Consider the following 19,814-nt stretch of genomic DNA (forward strand, 5'->3'; position numbering starts at 1 on the left):
ACCGTACCAAACAAAAGTACAAAAGACTGGCAATTTTATGAGCCCGTGATTTACGATCTCAGCATGGCCCTCATGACCCCTTCACCTTCTTTCCTCTCCACCAACACAGGGAAGGTCCTTAAGGGCATCAGCCATACCTCCCTGATCTGTGTGCCTCCACCGCAGGAGTTGTGGCACAGGTGTACACACCGTAAATCTTTGAATTCTGAGTGTGTGACGCTCAGAAAGAATGCTTCCTCTCCAGTGAGCTCCACACTCAACGCTCATTTGCTCACCTGTGCCACATCTACTCAGTTCCTCTCCTATGGCCAGTCTCTCCTTCCCCTTCCCCACCCCTCTCCCCACCCAACCCCCAGGGTCAGCTCCCTCCTTGCCCAAGTTCAGTACAGGAAGGTAAGTCAAAGAGACAGCCATCCATCCCAGAATGCTTCCTTGACTCCTCAGCCTCTTTGGCTGGTCACAAGAAATGACACAGGGCTATGCACTCACTGCCTGTTCTGTATTATTCCCTCAGACAAGCACATTAAGGAAATGCCCTCTTCTTGCTCACTTCTCCAAGACAAAAAATCTACACATCTGCAGGACATAACAAACACCTGTAGTCTCACGAACTTGGGAGGCTGAGGCAGGGGGACTGTGCTGACTTCAAGGAAAGCCTGGGCTACAGTGACACCTCATCTCAAATAAAATAATAAAATAAAATATAAACAGAAACAGCTATCTGAGACAGAGACAGGCTGGCCCCTGTGCTCTTCTCATTTTGACCCCCTGTGCAAGTATTCATTCATCCCTCAACGTCTTGGCACCCAGAGCAACACCTGCTGAACTTTCTACCTCCTTTGCTGAAAGCCAAGTTCCCTCTGCCCACAGCCCCTCTACCCCTACATTACAGAGACTTTTCGGTCGCAGTGCTGGCTTTTGCCTTTCTTCCCATTAGCTTCCCAGGGCTTGGTCAGCCTACATCTCAAACACAAAATATTTCATGTGACCCAATATAATTCTCTCTCTTGATTTCTCCTAAGTCACCAGGCTGACTTTTGAATTGCCCCTGAACAACTAGAGGGAGACCCAACAGAGGCCTCGTGAACATTCAGTTTTTATGCCGTACAGGCTTAAGAGACTACAGTTGTTTCCCTTTGTTCTAAAGGTAGGTACCCCATATCTCTTCACTCCTCTGCAGAAACAAGCCAGCTCCCACCATTGTTTAGAGGTCCTCATTTCTAGGGTTCATGCTTCTATGAAAGGCTGAAGACAACATATCTGCCATACCAAGAATGGGAAGTCTATGGCTGGACCTTTCCATGGCCTTTCATATCTACTCCAAACAAGGCAAAGAACCAGCTTTGAGCGTGGCTCTCTGTTCTTGCTGTGAGATATGCCAAGAGTTAAGGACATCCTTCTGTCATCTGCTTCCACACCAAGTTGTTCCCAGGACCACTATGGGAGTTAAATACCCTCAACTGAAGGCAAAAACAAAACAAAACAAAAAAAACAAAAAAAAAAAAAAAAAAAAAAAAAACGAGAGCAATACAGACTTTCACTGAATCTGATAGGGGCCAAATGGAGAGTAAAACCTTTTCAACCAGCCTGTCTCTTGATATCCTGCAACTGCATCACAGTGTAACACAAAGTGGGAGTTCTGCAATCAGAAGCTGGCTGAGCCCAGCAACAGGAGACAGACCTAATTTTAGCAACCCCTAAGACACAGATACCATGCTTGTTAAAGATAAACCACCAAAACTGATGAAATTCAGCATCGTTTCAAAAAAAAAAAAAAAAAACCAACATGAAATTAATGGATACAATGCTGAAAACCAAACATTGCTCAAATAGAAGAGATTGCATTGCGCCCATCTTCGCGAAGAAAAAAATCATTATGATGCTGCTTCACGGAAAATCAGAACTGCAGAGCACTCAGTCTCAAAAACCTGAGAAGTGAGTCAACCTGTCAGAATGTGAAGCTGTTATTTAAGACAATCAGTGTGGCAGATATAATGGAGCACTAAACGACTGTCTACAGCAGATGCGGATATGATGAGGCATTTGAAGATAATCAAGAGAAAAGTTGCATTCAGACTTTGGGGGGGGGGAATGCTACCACATATAACAATTTCAAACTTATAAACACTAGGCTGATGACAAGGTCACCCTCACCTTTGTTAAAAAAAAGAAAAAAGAAAAGAAATGTAAAAGTTGGTATGATTTAGCGATCATTTTTAATGCCTATTCTGTGCACCCAGTAGTGTACTAAATGTAGGGACAGGAAAATAAACAAGACACACTCTCCGTTCTTGCCTAGCCCATAAGAGAGTACAAAAAAAAATACAGGCATGTGGCACAGCCTGTCTAGCTACTCAGAGGTAGCCAGGTCCAGGATGTCCACCATGCCCAGTACACTTGGAGCACATGGCCAGTTTCACCAGTAGAAGTGAGGTCTGCTAGTACAAAGCCAAGCCTCAGACCTCCAAGAATCTTTCCAGACATTGTGCTCCGCACTGGGCACTGGGTGGAGGATCTGTGTGGAACTCTAAAGATGAAAGAAGCAGGAGGCAGAGAATTATGTGCCCCAGCACCCATATTCTTTCCCCCAGGAAGAGTGTCCCTTGCTGACATGACTTGCTCCGATTCTGGGGGTTCCCATTTCTTAGCAGAGCATGACTAATAACAAGTATAATGGAAGATGTGTCTTACTAAACTAAATCATAAACACAGGAAGTTCTGGGAATTCGGACATGTTATAGCAAAGGGGAAAATAGCAGGAAGGGGTCCTAGAAAAGAGGAGGCTCTAGAGCACCCGACCCTTCAGGATGGGCAGTATTTATCACAGTAGTGGAAAGCCTAAAGTAAGACTAAACTGCATTCAGTAATTTAAAAGAGGTAAAAAGATAAAAGCCCTGGACAGGTAAGCAAGTGTGGCAGTCTTCACTGAAAAAGTAGAGAACCATTTGAATACTGTCAACACTGCTGATGAGCTCATTAACTTTGTACAATAGGGTCCTCAGTGGAGAATGATTAGAGGGTTAGGAGCTGGTAGAAATAGAGAGGATGGTTAATGGTCTGTTGTTATTAACCACAGAAGAAATGTCAAATGTGACTGAGGTACAAAAGAAAGCAAATCCAAAAAACATACTTCAAAACATCAAAAGGACACGGCAATCAATTAGCATGTGACGTAAGATGAAGGGGCAGGATTCATCGTGAAGTGAGGGATTTCAAGGCTTCTGAAGAGTATAAGCATGAGAACTGTGGAACCATGGGTAGAACAACAGGCTAAAACAGAATGACAGCTCACAGATTCACAAAGAAGACAATGGAAGAGTGCAACATCATCAAAGTCTAGAGGCCCAAGATGTTAAGTCTAAAATAACCTCAGGTAAAGTAATAGCATAAATGAGGCTGAAAACAAGCCTTATGGGCACCAGCATACAAGAAGATGGTATAGGAGGGCATCTGTGAAGGCTAATTTTCTTTTCCAAAATCCTAGACAATTCAGGTAGAGTCTAAAAGGACTAAGAGGGACTAAATGGGAACTAAAAATTATCAATAGAAACTAAAAATTATCATGAGTTTCAGCAAGTAGATCTTAATGATATTACTTAGAATCAGCATAGCTAGGGAAAGTGTAAAAAAAAAAAACTATGTAACAAATCATGTGATATACTCTTAACATAGATATTTAACTCATTATCTAATTATCTCTGAAAGTCCCTCTTTCTGTTTCATTTCCTGTTGCTGTGATAAAATATACAGGACAAAGCATCTTAAGAGATAAAGGTTTTATTTAGCTCCCAGTTCCAAGTAATAGACAATCATTGCAGGGGAAGTCAAGATGTATGAACTTGAAGCAATTAATCTCACTACTTACATCCAAGATCAAGTGCAGAGAGCAATGAATTAACGCATGCACGCGTGCCTGTACTCAGCCAGTTTCCTCTATTATTACACAATCTAGATGCCTTGCCCAGGGAATGGTACCCCTCACCACAGTTGGACAGTCCTTCCCGCCTCAACTAACATAATCAAGATAAATAATTCCCCCTGGATATGCCCAAGGGCTAACCTAACCTGCATAATCCTTCATTCAGATAAACTTCCCAGGTGATTCTACGTTGTTACAAGTCCACCTTCAAAACAAAGCTTCCCACTTTAAGTTCAAAGGAAGAGTTTACGCTGATCAGACTGAGTGAAATATGACTGAATTTCTAATGTGGATGACAACTGAAAGCAGTACGATTCCCTCAGGCAGTCCCCCAAGTCTTTCACAACCTGGCCCAAGCGAGTTTGTGTAACAAACCTCTTCCATGGCCTTCCACAACCACTTTGCTGCCTCTGCTTTGAATCCCCATCACTCTTCCAAGCATCCTTCAATATATTAGTTCTCTCTCTATTGACTTGAGGCTGGGCCTGTGATTTGCATTAACTAATGGATTACAGAAGTAAGGATATGCCTCCTGAAGGAAGGCCTAGGCTTTATGAATACCTTCTTGCTTCTTCCTTTGGTTTTCTTTGTAGCCTTGAGTTGCCATTTTGCTACATAGATCATAAGAAGAAACTTGTATAGAGAAACATATCTGAGAATAGCTACATAGAAAAAAATATAAGAAACTCAGAGGTAGCAAGAACCAAGTCCCAAGACATATATAGCCAGACAGGAGATGCAGCCAGCTAGTCAGTTGAACTTAGCTGAAGAAATTAACTACATGAATAAAGACACCATCCTGAATATCCAAGACCCAGAAAACAATCACACCAAAGCTTTGTTATGTGCTTGCTCCAAATTCTTAACCTACCAAATTATGTTTTGGAGTTTTGGGGTATTGGTTATAAGGCAGGAAATAACTGCAGTGGATAGTAATGGGCACATGATAAGACAATAAATTAAAACAGAATTTTAAAACTGCTTGCGATATATCCGGCATTGTTCTAGGAGATAGGAGGGTCAGCAATTAATGAAATAGACAAAGGTCTTCTTATTAAACTGAATATTCCATTGCAAGTGGATAATATATTTGGTTAAATTGAGCTATTTTGTACATTTCCAAAGGGAAAGTGTGTGTGTGTGTGTGTGTGTGTGTGTGTGTGTGTGTGTGTGTGTGACTCAGAAAGACAGAGAGAGAGGTTGGCGAAGAAAATAATCATGTATGATAAAAGGAATGTGGAAGTAGAAGTAAACAAAGATATAACCAGGAGAAAATATTTCAGAGGAAGCAGCTCTTGAGGAGGAAGTTCACCTGGAATGCTTGCTAGTACGCTAAGAGAGCGGTGTCGCTGTGGCAGAGTGAGAAATGGACGGAGGAGAGAGAGCAGCGATGGCTACGTCCAAGAGTCCCCAGAGTCCACAGCACATCCGAGTTTCATGATCCGTAAGGAGGACTTGGCCTGCACATGTTGTCATGCACCTGTCTATGATGTGTCAGTGAAGAACACCGAGAAAAGTTAGCAAAAGAAAATAGTTTATAGGTAAGAAGTCAGGAGGAGCCTAGGAGCAAGCCGCGAGGACTCTCCAGTGGAGATGATGGGCCTTCAGCAATGAGTTCTGAAAACACCTTGATGAAGTGCTACCTTCCAATGACTCATTACTCAAGGCTTTCTTGAAGGCTTGCCATAAAGACAGCCTCTGCTTAATATATGACAATTCCAGCACACGTACACCCCACTTAAAAAAAAAAAAAAACTAGACATTTTGCACAAGTCATGTGTTTTACATAATCTTGGCCAACACGCCATTTTTGTAGGAAATAGCTGGGATCTATCCGTAAACGTAAAGGCCTAGGTACAAGTTAAAGAACAGCTTTGCAAGCCAGACTTTCTGAGAAGAGCAATCTCACACCTACTGTGCTAGCGGTTTTCTTCTGCATTGATATCCAGGTCACTGGGTACCCTACAGGCTGTCTGAGTGACATGGAAGCCATGAGTGAAACTGGAATAGAAAAATGGCACAATAGGATAAAATTATAAATGACCACCTTAGCTTAAGAGTGAAGAGGGTGCTGAAGTAGTGACATGGCAAACAAAGATAGGGAAAAAAATGCAGGCGGAGTAATATCTCAGCTGGTAAAGTACTTGCTACATCAACATGGGAATCTGAGTTTGATTTCCAGCGCCCACATAAAAAGGTACGTGTTGTGATGTCTGTTTATAATACCAGTGCGGAAGGGGCAGAGACAGGAAGCTCATTGGTCAACCTGTTTAGTGTGATCGCCAAGACCTAGAGTCCAGTGAGAGGCCTTATCTAAAAAGAGAAAGTGGACATATCCTGCTTAAACACACACACACACACACACACACACACACACACATACACACACACACCACAAATATAAAGCAAGTACCAGTGTGCTAAAAGAAAGAGGAAGAAGAAAGATCAGATGCAGTGAAAACGGTGCAGATGTTTGGTCGATTGCTTCTTACTGCCCCAGTGTCGCCTGTTACCTGACGTGGAAAGCACACATCTCCGGGCTCTTGCACCAAAGGTAAGTGGAGGCAGTACTTGACTTTCTCTTCAAACAACCTGGCATTTGTTTAGTGCCTGAATGGAAGATTTAAATTTTAAACTATCTCCGCCACCTTGGATTATCCAAGAATAACTGAAGGTCCTCTCGAATGGTACAAGTCTCATCAGCAACATCTGTAAGAACAGCAAGGTTTGGGCGCTTGCCTTCTGAGCTTTAGAAGCTCCGTTCTTCAAACAGAGCACAGGGACAACATCAGAGGACCATGAAGCCTGAGCTGTTCCCTCAGGAAGGCTACACGAGGCCACTGAATGCTGACCAACATTTAAAATTCTGTTTCTTGGTTGCACAAGAATTTTATAGACATACAGCCCTAGAAAGAGCCTATTAGACACAAATATTCTACATCTACCTTCCCAAAAGAGTTCTACTGGACTGCCCTGCTCTATACTTTCCAAGGGAAGCCTGAAGCTCTAATTGCCAACAGATTTCTGAGACATTAACTATCAACCCCTTTGGAAAACAGTCTCACAGAAATCTGACAGCATTACCATTTGCCCGAGCCCCTCCTCGAAGGGAATCTACGGCACAGAAAGCCGTAGGGAATCAGTATGTCACTGCCTAAGCTCTCCAAGCTCCGCATTGGATGTTCCAAGCTGGGGTTGTGGCTCCCACTCACACACAGCGTGACTAGATGAGCACTAGTGAACTAAATGGTGGGCCAGGGCCCAGTCAACCAGCCCTATGGGGAAGTTTCTAGATTAAACACAAAAGGGGCGTGTGTGTGTGTGTGTGTGTGTACATGTGTTGGGAGAGAGGAAGAGACAGAAAAATATATTTAGGGGATAGAGGAAGACGGGGAAGAAAGAGGACTAAGGAAGCGAAGGCCCATGAGTAAAACCCACGTGCCTGCTAGTGGCTCAGGCAAATGGCGGCAACATATTAAGTGACCCATAAGAAAATAAAAACTGGGACAGGGAGATGCCTCACAAAATATTGGTGCTTGCCACTAATGCCAACTCAATACCTGGGACCTACCTACACAATGGAAAAAGAGAACCAATCCCTGAATGCTGTCTTCTGACTTCCACACATACATCTGCCATGGTATGTGTACACCCATGCACATACACAAGCATACATGTACACGCGTGGATATGTAATAAGTTAAAATACAGCACGATGTTTAAATAAACCAAAATAAAAACAGAAATACTTAAGCTTTATAATAACAACGGACCCTTACTATTGGCTAGGTGATCATGGAAATGGGAGCATCAGTAACTCCTTCCAAAGAGAACGGGGCGAGGGTGTCTGGTTGCTAACTGGTGGATGCCATGTAGAAAAGCAAAGCCAGTGTTGTTGATTTTCTCTAAAAGAAACAGAAATCTGGAGTTGTACGTGAAAACTCAAAATTCTTCTTACACAGTAAGAAAATATAACCCTAAGAAGACCTGTCACAGAGAAGTCCCAAGTTCTGTTTGCAATCCATTACAAGCCCAATGGCAGGACCCAAACTAAGTTAGGACACGTGTGTTCCCAATGACGAGTCTGCCTCTCTGAGGATGAGAAAGAACACCTAGTTGGCCTATTAGAGAAGTAGAAAACTGAACAGAAGTTAAAAACCACAAGTAAATCAGACCCAGCAGATTAAAAAGTACTTTGCAAATTCAGGCTGAGACTAATCTGTGTATCAAGAACCATAAGCTCAATTCAAGCAAAAAGGCATCAAAGGCTGAAAAGTGAAGAAATTCAAGAATTCTAGCTGTTCCTCCAGGCTGGTCACACAGCGTCACTACAGATCTTGTTATTGTCTAAGTTTGCTTAGATCCTGATGCCACAATTAATCAGAGAATGGAGTTAATCTTATCTATTTCTAGCTCTGGGAAAATGTTAACTTGGAGAACAAATTATTCAAGATGTCTATATACAGAAAAAGAAAATTCAATTTGAAAATCCTGCTCAAGTTCCCTTGACTTACAAGGTTGCTCATATAAGCAGTGAGATCTATATATCGACTTTTAAAAGATCCCACCATGCCAACTCTCCGGCTCCTCAAAACACACCACTCTTCCCCTCTTGCTTACAGTCTTTCCCTCTTCAACTCATGAAACTCATCAAGTATGTGAACAAACATACGTGCAGATCAATAACTTGAGCATCTTCTATGAGAAGAATTTATTCTGGGTGGAAATGGAAGGCAAGTTGCCTTGCCATAATTAAAAGTTACCTGCAGACAACTGTAGCACAGTGTCTGCCACTGAAGGAGTAAACAACCAAGTTAAGTTCACAAATACCAAGAGATGAGTGGTAGGTTTAGTCTGGGCACTGGAGTCAGGTGTGGTGCTCTTCATAATGCCTGTGCTCAACTCCACACCTACTCAACTGATCAAAGTCTTGGCAAAAGGGATTCAGGTGCCTGTACCGTTTGAAATGGGAAATGTAAATTTCCGAGCTGATACTCAGCCAGGATTGACAGCCCTGCAGGTTACAGTTCAACTGTCCATTCACCTGTGACATGTAATTTTGATGATGAATTTAGCTAATTACTCAGGGATCCACACCTTGACTGTTTAAGGAGACAATCACCTTTACTAACTACTTCCCGAAATTGGATTTAGTGCCCGAGACACTGATAGAGTACCAGGATCCAAAGATAAGCGATCCCATAACTCTGGCCCCTCCATCCATTCACCTTCGAAGTGGAATTCATCCAGTAGGAAGCAGGAAACTCAAAGTCCCAAATGTTGAGAGCATAATTAAAGCCTTCCCCCAAAGCTCCGCCGGTTCCTTCAGCACCTCACCTACTTCTGGACTTATGTTGACTCAGCTGTTTCCAACATGCCACAGATTCCAGCCTTTCTTTGCTTATTCTCAGCAGACGGTGCCTCTTCTGTACTGCTGGGTACAAAATCTAGAAGGGCATCCTTGGGCTGCACTCACCAACCAGCCCTTAGAAACTACATTTTCTGTCCTATCTTAAAGCGTCTCTCTAACCTCGATTATTCAGACACCCACCAAGTCTCTTTTTCCTTGCATCCCCCTCCACCTGGCTGTGTAAAAGATCTTGCTTTAACTGTGCACTTGTAGCATGAAAGATACAATGAAGAGGAATGTGACTACTAGGTGATGGTTAGCATGCATGAAACCCTGGGTCCCCTCCGCTGTAAAAGAAAACCAAACAGTGCTTCCTTGGTGTGTCGTTAGAGCAGCCTACAAAGAAAGTCTTTTGAAACAAACTGGAAAAGATGAGTACATGGCGACCTAGGAGGCTATATGGTTAATGGCTGAGGCTGAAGACCAAGAAACAGAGCAATTCCACAACTTACTCGTAATCTCTATACCATACATATCAATTGGTAAAACAGGATAGTCTAGCCCTTATGTTATGGGGGAGGAGTCATGTAATATATGGAAAGCTACGAGCACAGTGCCTGCATGGAGCAAACATAGTACACGTTAGCTGTCCTTATTATTGGGCACAGGGCTTAAGCAACGCTACCCAGAAAATCGAGTCCCTTATATCTCTCTTCCTGGCTTATAGAAAGTGAATTCCTTACAAATTGTACAAACGGAATTTTTACATTTCTGGTCTTCCTCCATTATTTTTTTTTAATACAATGGATAAAAGCCTGAAATTTTGCAGAGTATTTCTTGACATTTCAAGTTACATTAGGAACAATAATTATTACTTAAGACTTAACGCTTATAAAAAAACATTTTTTTAAAGACATATGCTTATAATATCCCTTAAAATGAAAGGAGAGGAAAGAAATATTTAGGGAAGGGGAAAAACATCATTTTCCACATAAATTGAAATTTTAAAACTCAAAAATGAGAGAGAGATTTCATAAGCTTTGGGTGACCTTTAAATGTCACATTCACTAATATATAAATGCAAACACAGAAAAATGTAATGCCTGGCAATAACAGTAACCTGATCAATGCAATTACACTGAGTTCTGTGGCATAAATTAGTCTTCCAGTTCAGAGTAGCACTCGCTTTGTAACACCTTTTAAGCTCCAACTACAATCCATTAAAGATCTTTGGTTACTTTTTAAATGGTTGTTTACATGCCTGTAGCTTACCTTTGTACAATAGATTTCTAAACTTACAGTAAATTTCTAAATGAATGGGGCTTGAGGCCATTATTGCCAATGAGTTAAAATGTAAATTTGTTATCTCAGTAAACAATTCTTCCACGAAATCTACATTAATAATATCTGCCGATTACATTGTTGCTGCTAACTTAATTGATCTTCATAAACCAATGAAATATGATTTCAAAGGTAACAATTTCCTTGGTCAAATCTCAATTGTTAACTGAATCGTGTGCTATAAACAGTATTGTATGATAGCAATAGCAAAAAGCAAAGCAAAACAAAATCTTCACTGGGTTAGATTCACATTCATACATTGCTTTACATGCTCTTAAAATATTTCCCCTGCTTCTATTGTAAAGAGAACAGATTTAGGGAGTATATGTAATTCATTAAGACTTTTCATTCTGCTCTCTTCCAATTTCTTGTTTGTTTGTTTGTTTGTTTGTTTGTTTTAAAGTATGTGTCAGGGGACATACATGCACAAACACACGTATGAATGCAGACGCTTTGGGGCTGGCTCCATGTAGAGTTGGGTTTACAGGTAGTTGTGAGCCACCAGATGTGGTGCTGGGAATCGAACTCTGGCCCTTTACATGAACAGTTTGTACTCTCCGTGGCTGAGCCATCTCTCTGGCCTCTGACCTCCATTTCTTGACTGTTCAAACATAATAATACAGTGCCCATCAAAAGCCTTTCTTACTGTACACTAGTTCTTAGGAAAAGCATAGAAATTACAGTTACTCCTTACATCTCTACACTAAATCCTTAGTGGAAGCAAGATGGCTCAGTCGGTAAGAGCTCTGGCCACCAAGGCTTGAAGGCCTGTGTCGATCCTGATCCTCACTCACAAGGCAGGAGGAGGGAACCAGCCTAGCTTCCTCCGCCCTCTTAACCTCCACCTACACACAGCAATGCATGCGCACCCTCCGCACACACGCTAAATAAACATGCAATTTACAATTCTAAACCGTACACTTACAAAACGCAAAGCGATCTGTGCTTTGCGTAACATGTGTGACACTAACGTTACAGTTTTTCCATCTCGAGATTGGACCAACCTGTTGACTACAGTTTACAACGTTATGTGGAGAGATATGAGAACTACTGTCTCTCAAAACAAGAGTTTGTGGCTCCTCTGGCCGAGACGTAGTTGAAGCATGCAAAACAATGTAAGAATTGGAGAAAAAAAAAATCTAAAGGTGTTTTTCAGGGCGTTCATTTAGACGTTCCAGCGAAGAAAGCCAAAGCCGACGCCACTTGTGTCACCCAGACACAAGTCTCTCAAGAGGGCTAGAGTCCTTTCTCTGCGTAGGCTAACTTCGGACTTTTACTTGTTCTTGACTTGAGCTGCAGAAGTGTGCGTCATCCTTCTTATTTCGGTAGTAACCCAGGACCTGGCACCACCCTTAGCTCACTGAAACTGTGGCCTTCGGCTCAAGACACCCCTGGGCACTAGCTAGTGTGCGCCAGCAGCACCGCCACCTCCTCCTGCCCAGGTTACTGGGAGAACTCCCATTAGAGTGAGAACTCTTAAAAAGCACCAATAGCTACAACTTTGGAGGTGTCTTTAGAGCCAATCAACGCTTCTAACTCCACTGAGCCTCACTGGGGCGGGACTTAGTGGGTCAGAAATCACACTTCAGGTGAGCGGCACAGGTTCCATCACAGTGTCCCCGAAACTGTAGGTTCCAGAGCCCTGCCACTCAAACACCTGGGGCTGTCTTAAAGAAGTAGGCCTTAGCCGGCCGGGGGATGGTAGAAGGGGACCCCTCAAGCGAGCAGGATGCCGCCATTCCTCTCAAGGCTCTGAGTGGCAAGGGAGGGCGACCCTGGTCCCTTAAATCAGCAGCTGCAGGCAGCGCTCACCAGCCGCCTGGGTGATCGGAGCCCCATAAAAAGCGCCACCTAGTCCAGGGCGCCGGGCAGGTGCGTGGCCTAGGGCCCTTGCTAAGGAAGCCCCGTCGCGCCCCTTACCTGGTCCCGGGTCTTCAGGTACCGCTGCAGCGCCTGCTGGGTGAGCTCGGCGACGCGCAGCTGGCCGTCCTTGCAGGGCACCACGATGCCCGTCCGGCCGAAGCACACTGTCACTTTCATCCTGGCCCTGGGTTCCCCGGCGCGGGGCCGGGCGGGCCGAGCAGGTGCCTGGTCCCCCCGGAGGGGGGGGGGGGGGGGGCTCGGCCCCTCAGTCGGGGGGAGGGGGTGTCGGAGGGAAGGGTGGACACGGCGCTGTCTCGCGTGTGGCTCCGGGGCCGGGGACCGCGGCTGCTCTCCCCTGCAGCCCTCCCCGAGGCCAAGGGCGGGAAGCGGGCGCGGGGACGTGGGGACGCAGCGGGTCGGCCCGGTGCAGGCGGTGGCTCCGCGCGCCAAAGTGAAACTGCGGGCGCGGCCAGGCCCGGCCCTGCCCTGCCCTGCCTCTGGCGGTGGCCCCGGCGACCGTGGCAGGGCCGGCCCCAGGCCCCGGGCTGGAGTGGGCGGCGGCGGCGGCGCGCGGGGCCGGAGTTGGGAGGAAACTTTTGAGCCGGCTCCCAACTCCTCCGACGCGCGCGGCGCTCTGCGCTCCCCTGGCCCGCGGGCCAGCCTGGGCCCGGCTCTTAAAGGGGCCGCGGCGCTCCCGGGCCGCACGGCGCGGCACCCGGGACCCGGGGCTTGCCCTCCGTAACTAGACCTTGGGTAGCCTGTTGCCTGCACTTGGTCCTCTCCCTCCCTCGCACGTACGGGTAGCCCCGGGGATTGTAATGGGATCCTAGGAGCTACCCCAGGGGGATTGAAACCGGATCTCATAAAGCGCCCTTGGAATAAGATAGGAAACTGGCAGGGAAACTGCCCTGGAGTGAACGTTGGAGGGAGGTTCAAGGGAAGCTCCGGAGCAGGTGCTTCTCGCCACGCCTTCTGAAATTGTCTAGAGTGGTAGCTCTCGGGTATGGAGAGGTAAGCAGAGCTTCGCAGCTATCTCTAGAGACCCAAGAGAGCTAAGCTGGCGGGAACTTTAAGGACACTGAGGCGGACGCCAAGTGTTCCACCAAAGATCACACCCAAAGTTCAAATACGACAGGGTGTAAAAGTTTACACTTTTCCTTTTGAAGGGTGAGACTCCCTTTGTCCAGTTGATGAGGGAAAGAACACCCTTGAGTCATGACGCTGCAGGTGCATATCCTTGAACAACTGAAGACAGATATGGGAAATGGGGCGGCGGGGGGGGGGGGCTCTGGTAATATCTGTATCCTTAACTCTCACCTGAAACGGCTCCTTTGAGCTGGAAGATAACTACTTTTCTCCCCTCCTTGTGCAGGGGGAATGATGCTTGGCACTCTGGGCGTGGTTCTGTGGGAGAGCTTTTCCCTGCAGCCATGGATTTGAACCTCAGCACTAAAAGATTCAAAACAACAACAGCAAAAGAAACAAAAACGGATTGGCATTCAGAGACTAAGCAGGCCCTGGACCCAGTTAAGATGAGAAGAACATGGGTCTTCCTATCTAAATTCGTAGTGAGTCCTGGCAGTTTTCACAGCCATTCGGTGCATCCAATAAGACCCCCAGCGCGAACTCCGTTTTCTACCAGAGTCGCTCCTGTGCCAACTCAAACAGAGTTTGAGTTGCTTGAGATGCTGTGGATGACGCACAGCCCTGAATTAATGGACTTGGGGGTTCTGATCAATTTAAGTGCATCTATACATTCCATATAGTCGGGTTGTGTTCCATGTACGCCCCTTACACAAGCTCGACGGCCGCAAAGAGGGTCATGTAAACTGAGTCAGCGTGAAGAAAATGCACAGTAGACAGACAGTCCAGTTTGGTTGCAAATTCAGCGGACTGGTTTAAGTAAACCAAAGACAGACTCATTCTTGTCGGAAAAACCAAACAAAAGATCCGTTGAGCACCCTTCTGAGACAAAGCGTGTCTTCAGGGACTGTCTGCAGCTATTAACTCCATTGCTAATATTGCCTCTATTCACAGTGAAGTGTGCTCCCAGGCTTTCCTCTGCTCAGTCTGCCACGAGAAGTAGTAAAATCAAACAAATACAGATGCCGGTCATTGATGAGCGGTCCTCACTCTAGTATGTAGGATTGTATAGATGTACAGAAAGGTACAGAGCAAAGATTCTCAGCTGACGAAACAAGCGCATGCTACATCCTTCCTGCTTCCCTTTCCTTCAGCCTGTTACCAAACGCGTCTCCCACTAAAACCATGACAGCGTTCCTCCTCACGTCACAAACTTCTCTGCAGACTACTCTACCACCGCCTCTGGTACCCAGAGCCTCCACCTGCCTGGTTCTGAGATTCCCCAGGTCAGCTATGAAGAACACTCAGGCTGACCCCCATCGCACTCACAGGAAAATTAGAATCGGGTCTCAGGGAATGCAGCAAAGTCTATGCCCGTGTTAGATAATGGGAAGCCTGCAGCTAGACTCTGATGTGAGCAATGCCTGCGCACCATCCAGTGAACTTCCGTGACCTGACATTAATAATTGGGAATAGGGTTTAGTGTTTATATTTCATGTTTATTAAATAACCATGTTTAATTTGCTTTTCAGCCTCATCAAAACACACGTAGAAACAATTCATCATGTATTAAGAAGAGCAACACAGTCAGCCATGCCCTGCAAACACCTAAATCAATATTTCATGCCCTGTGGGACTTCCCAGGCAGAAGACAATAAATAATTTGCCTTGATTGAGTAACGCTGAAGGAGTCTAGAGCCAGGTTCCATTTTCTTGCTTTTGCCTGCTGGATGGATTAACGTTGCCTGTGGTGCGGTATTTTCCCATTTGTTTTCCAATAGTTTAGTAGGCAATCATGCTGGCCACTGTTATTAAACTGCCTCGCCTTGTGAAAGGTAGGGCGAAAATGTCAGGTGCCATGTGGTGCTGTACACTGACTAAACCATAGTAATTGCTAATCTATAGTTGACCAGTAATCCATCTCAATTTTTTATTCTACTAGGGCAAACGGTACTTTTTGGCTTTCAGGGAATCAGTTATAGCAGTCAGTGTTTATCATGGAAAACCTGTTGCATTGGAGGTAACCCTATTTTTGAGGTCATGGAAGAACTGCTATTGTCAATGAAAATGGGCACACATTTTCACACGGTATCACAGAGATGCTCTGTCTTGACCATGATGGATAATGCTGTAGGATGCATAGGAGCACAGTTTCCTCTCCAGCTACAGACTTGGATCCCTTGAGTATTTGCCAAGTAGGATGGTAGGTGCCAATAAGATTGTGTGGAAATTCCACTTTTCCTTTCTGAGGTATCTCCGTACTGTTTTCTAAAATGGCTACAACGTTTTTCATTCCCTGTGATATTATGAACTGTTTTCTCTCCCTCATGTCTTCACCAATTTGAGCATCTTTTGTTGGTAATGTAGCCATTTTTCCTGAAGCAAGCTTTAGATTTGCATTAATGTTGTGTTTCTTTCATAAACATGTTAACTGTATATCTTCTCTTGAGAGAACCTTTTTTTTTCTTTTTTCTTCCTGAGATAGGTTTCTCTGTGTAGCCTTGGCTGTCCTGGACTCGCTTTGTAGACCAGGCTGGCCTCGAACTGACAACAATCTGCCTGCCTCTGCCTCCTTGAGCGCTGGGCTTACAAGTGTGTACCACCACACCCTGTCTGCCATCCATTTAACTGGGGTCTGGGGGTTGTTTGAGCCTTTGATGATTTGTTTTTCCAGTTCCTCACAAATGCTGTATATTAACTCCTGGAGAGAGAATGTTTTAACACGTTCTACCACTTTGTAGGTAGTGTCTTCACTCTAATGCTTACTGTGCCAGAGCTTTCTAATTATATGTAATCCCACATGTCCAGCCCGGCTTCATACCTGTGCTTTTGAGGTCTTATTCAAGTAAATCCTTCCAGTTCCAATATCATGCAGCATGTTCTCTATTTTTTTTTTGGGGGGGGGCAGGGGCTAGTTGTTTTATTGTTCTTTAGCACAAAGTCATTAACCATTTAAAACTGGTTTTTAAGATATGGGTAGAAATACACATTTAGTTTTATCTTTCTGCCTGAACATCTAGCTTTCCCAGCACTGTTTATTGAGGACACTATCCTTTGCCAAAGCCTGATCTGAGCACTGTTGTCAAAACTACGTTGGCCGCACATGACTGAGTTTTACTTCTAGGCTCCCCGTTCTGTTGCATTGCTCAACTTGTCTTTTTTATGTTGGTAGCCTGCTGTTTTGTGTATTCTAGGTATTATGGATATCTTGACAGTGTTTATTCTTCTAACACAAAAACACAGGTTGCCTTTATGCTTGTGTGTGTGTCCTCTTCACTTTCTCTATCACAGTAGTTTTCTTGTGAAGAACTTTCACCTGTCTGACTAAATGAAATGTAAGGAATCTTCAATTGAATTGCTCTCTTGACTTGTTAGAATATCTGCTGCTGGTTTATAGAAATGATACTGATGTTTGTATGATGACTTTATGCCCTGAGACACTGCTAAGTTCATTTAATGTTTTTAATAGTTTTCTGGTGGTGTCTTAGATTTTCTACATATAAGATCAGGTTGTCTGTAAACAGTGACAATTTGACTTACTTTCCTAGTGATAAGCCAAAAACAACTTAGGGAGGAAAGGATTTGAATCATCTTTGACTGTATAGCCTGTCACTGAGAGAAGCCAAGATGGAATCTGGTGGCAAGAACTAAAGCCGAGCCTATGGAAGAATATTGCAAAGTGGCTTCATCTCCCCCAGGGGAGCCTCTTGCACAGTGGGCTGGGTGTTCCAGATCAATCATTAATCAAGAAAATGCTGCCACACACTTGACAGCAGCCAATCTCATGGAGGCATTTTCTCAGTTGAGGTTCCCTCTTCCCAGGTGACATTAGCCTGTGTCAAGTTGACAAAAACTAACCAGCACACTTCTCAGTTTCTCAGTTTGGGTGTCCATCGTGTGTTCCACTTGCCTGGTTGCCCCGAGTGGGATTTCTAGTGTAATGCTGGATGTAAGTGGCTGAGATGAGCATTCTTGTGTTGTTCTAGGTCTTAGAGAGTTTTCATGCTTCCCCGTTTAATATGCTTTCACTATAGGCTTACTCTGTGAGGCTTTGTGTTGCTGCTGGAATATAGTCTTTCTATACTTAGATTGTTCAGTTTTTATCATGGAGAATGCTGAATTGTATCAAATGCTTCTCTATGTCTACTGAAATATTTTTGTCCCCTCTGTTGATGTGCTCTATCCCATTTATTATTTCCAAATACTGACCCATCCTTGTAACATTAAAAGGAATCCTACTTGATTGCAATGAATTAACCTTTTTAAATGTGCTGCTGGGTGTGTGTTAGCAGTATTTTATTGATGATTCCTGGACTTATATTTATCAGGAATTGTTTCAAATCTAAATAATATTAGCTTTACAGAATGCATTTGGAAGAATTTTGTTCTTTTCAAAGATCTGAAATAATTTGAGAAGAATTGATATAAATTCTTCCATAAATGTTTGATAGAGTTAAGCATTTTGGTCTTTACTTCTTTTAGTAAAATTCTTTCTTTTTTTTCTCATTTAATCTCACTTTTTACTTTTATTAACCTAGTATTGGTCTGTTGAGTGCACCATTACTGGATGTTTCTGAAGCTCTCCGGGAAGCATGAATAGAAGGAAGGACTCTACATTCCATGCAGCTCAACCATCCATCTTTAGACCAAATTCTACTCTGTAGACACTAAGATCTCCCCTTAACTCACCTTCTTCAAAAGAACTTGTTGAATCATAGAATGATTCCTCTTTAAATTAAAGTGAAGGCAAGAAAAGTTCTGTGATGATGCTGTATTGGGAGTTTGTTATTATACATGTTTCCTCATCATATGATATGTGAAACTTCTTAGGAACCATGAGTGCTGACCACTGGGCCTGTGCCCAATTCATGGTAAAACCAGGTTCTCCCACCACTGGCCTCTCAATAGGAAACTACTAAGAGTGGGGCCAATTACAATGGTCAGGGATGCTCTCTAAGGTAAGGGTACCATAAGAATTCTCAGTTCTGTTCTGCTCACTTTCTGGAAGAACTCCATCTGTGGCTCATTTATGTTCTTCCACATGGTAATAGAGGAGGCTGGTGTCCCTGCTATCAGCAGAGGGTGGAGGGAGCTGAGACCGGGCCCTTGGATGCTTCTGTGTGCAAATGGGATTCAGGCAGACCTAGTAGACTGGAGCTATGTCAAACTATGTTCCAGACTTTCTGCTATTTACCCACAATGTGATCTCAGTCCACCAACCTGCCCCTCTGGGGCAAATGTGGTGCTAATCTTAGTATAATGTACAACACTCATAATGTATCTAGCACATAGTAGGCAAGAAATATCATCCTAGCCCACCTTTCACCTCGCTTTCAGAATCAGCATTTCTTTACTGTTTATTTGCTCTTGTCTCCTTGAGAAACTGTCTCTTGTTAGCCGGGCTGAGGATGACCTTGAGCTACTGCTCCTCCTCCTGCCTCCAGTTCCTGAGCACTGAAGACTACTGGAATGCACCACCCTGCCCAGCTATTTATTTTCATGAGTCTTGAAATGTCTTCTACAAAAAAAAAAAAAAAATCCCAGATGCTATTTAGATTCTATACATCACCACTCTCCTCAACAATTTCTAAAGCTCAAATAGAAATGACTCTGTAATGAGGGCACCAGGCTCACAGCAAAACTAATAATCAGAGCTGTGCTGTACTTCATCACAGTCTACTCATTATGGTATCTGATGCTCAAGAATGAATCCTGCAGTAATTCTTTAGTACCTGAGAACTACAAAACAGAGCTAAAAAGAGCCTTGAATTTATTTGCTACATTCTCATTTTAGAGATGGGGAAATTGAGAGCTAGTGAAATTACCTAACCCATTGTATTCTGGTGCACAGATGAGGTCCAAACTCACCCTGGGCCCAGACTGTCTGGTTCATAGTCTAGTGCTTTCATGACTTTCTTGTTAAAACAACAGGTTCTTAAGCACCATGAGAAGGATATGCTGATAAAGAGCTCATTCTTCTGTCTATGCCTACAGTTTCAATTTCAACTTGACATTCTGCACCTGACACAATTGCAGTTCTTGAAAAGACTGGCTGGGTGTTAAAACGACTAGTATAATAATTGGGAAACGATGAGAGTATTTCCAGCAGGTCAATGGCATACTCAGATTAGTGGTTGGTGGAATGCAGAGAACTTAGGAAGCAGACAAAGCCATTCCATTCCATCTCCATTCATTCCTTTATGCAATGCTATTTATTCAACACTTGCAATCGACTACACTCAAGGTGATTATGAAGCT

The 19,814-nt window shown here is 44.0% G+C and overlaps 1 protein-coding gene and 1 long non-coding RNA gene across 3 annotated transcripts in view; one reads left to right on the forward strand and one right to left on the reverse strand.

Annotated features, from left to right (window-relative positions):
* LOC129683867 (partitioning defective 3 homolog B-like) overlaps positions 1-12,682 on the reverse strand; it is a 176,508-nt gene extending 163,826 nt beyond the window's left edge. The window contains exon 1 of the mRNA XM_055616856.1: positions 12,531-12,682. Coding sequence (XP_055472831.1) covers positions 12,531-12,650 — 120 coding nt within the window. The 5' untranslated portion in view covers positions 12,651-12,682. The remainder of the gene's footprint in view (positions 1-12,530) is intronic.
* Positions 12,236-18,268, forward strand: LOC129683868 (uncharacterized). 2 transcript variants are annotated; one of them, XR_008721206.1, is made up of 3 exons: positions 12,236-12,482; positions 13,846-15,759; positions 18,095-18,268. It is a non-coding gene; the product is annotated as an uncharacterized LOC129683868 (long non-coding RNA). The 2 variants fall into 2 exon arrangements; XR_008721205.1 differs by lacking the exon at positions 18,095-18,268 and having other exon boundaries at positions 13,846-16,421.
* Positions 18,269-19,814: the final 1,546 nt, after the last annotated feature.

Source organism: Psammomys obesus, unplaced genomic scaffold (genome assembly GCF_907164565.1).
Source record: "Psammomys obesus unplaced genomic scaffold, mPsaObe1.curated_primary_1811, whole genome shotgun sequence".
In the NCBI taxonomy this organism is placed as follows: domain Eukaryota; kingdom Metazoa; phylum Chordata; class Mammalia; order Rodentia; family Muridae; genus Psammomys; species Psammomys obesus.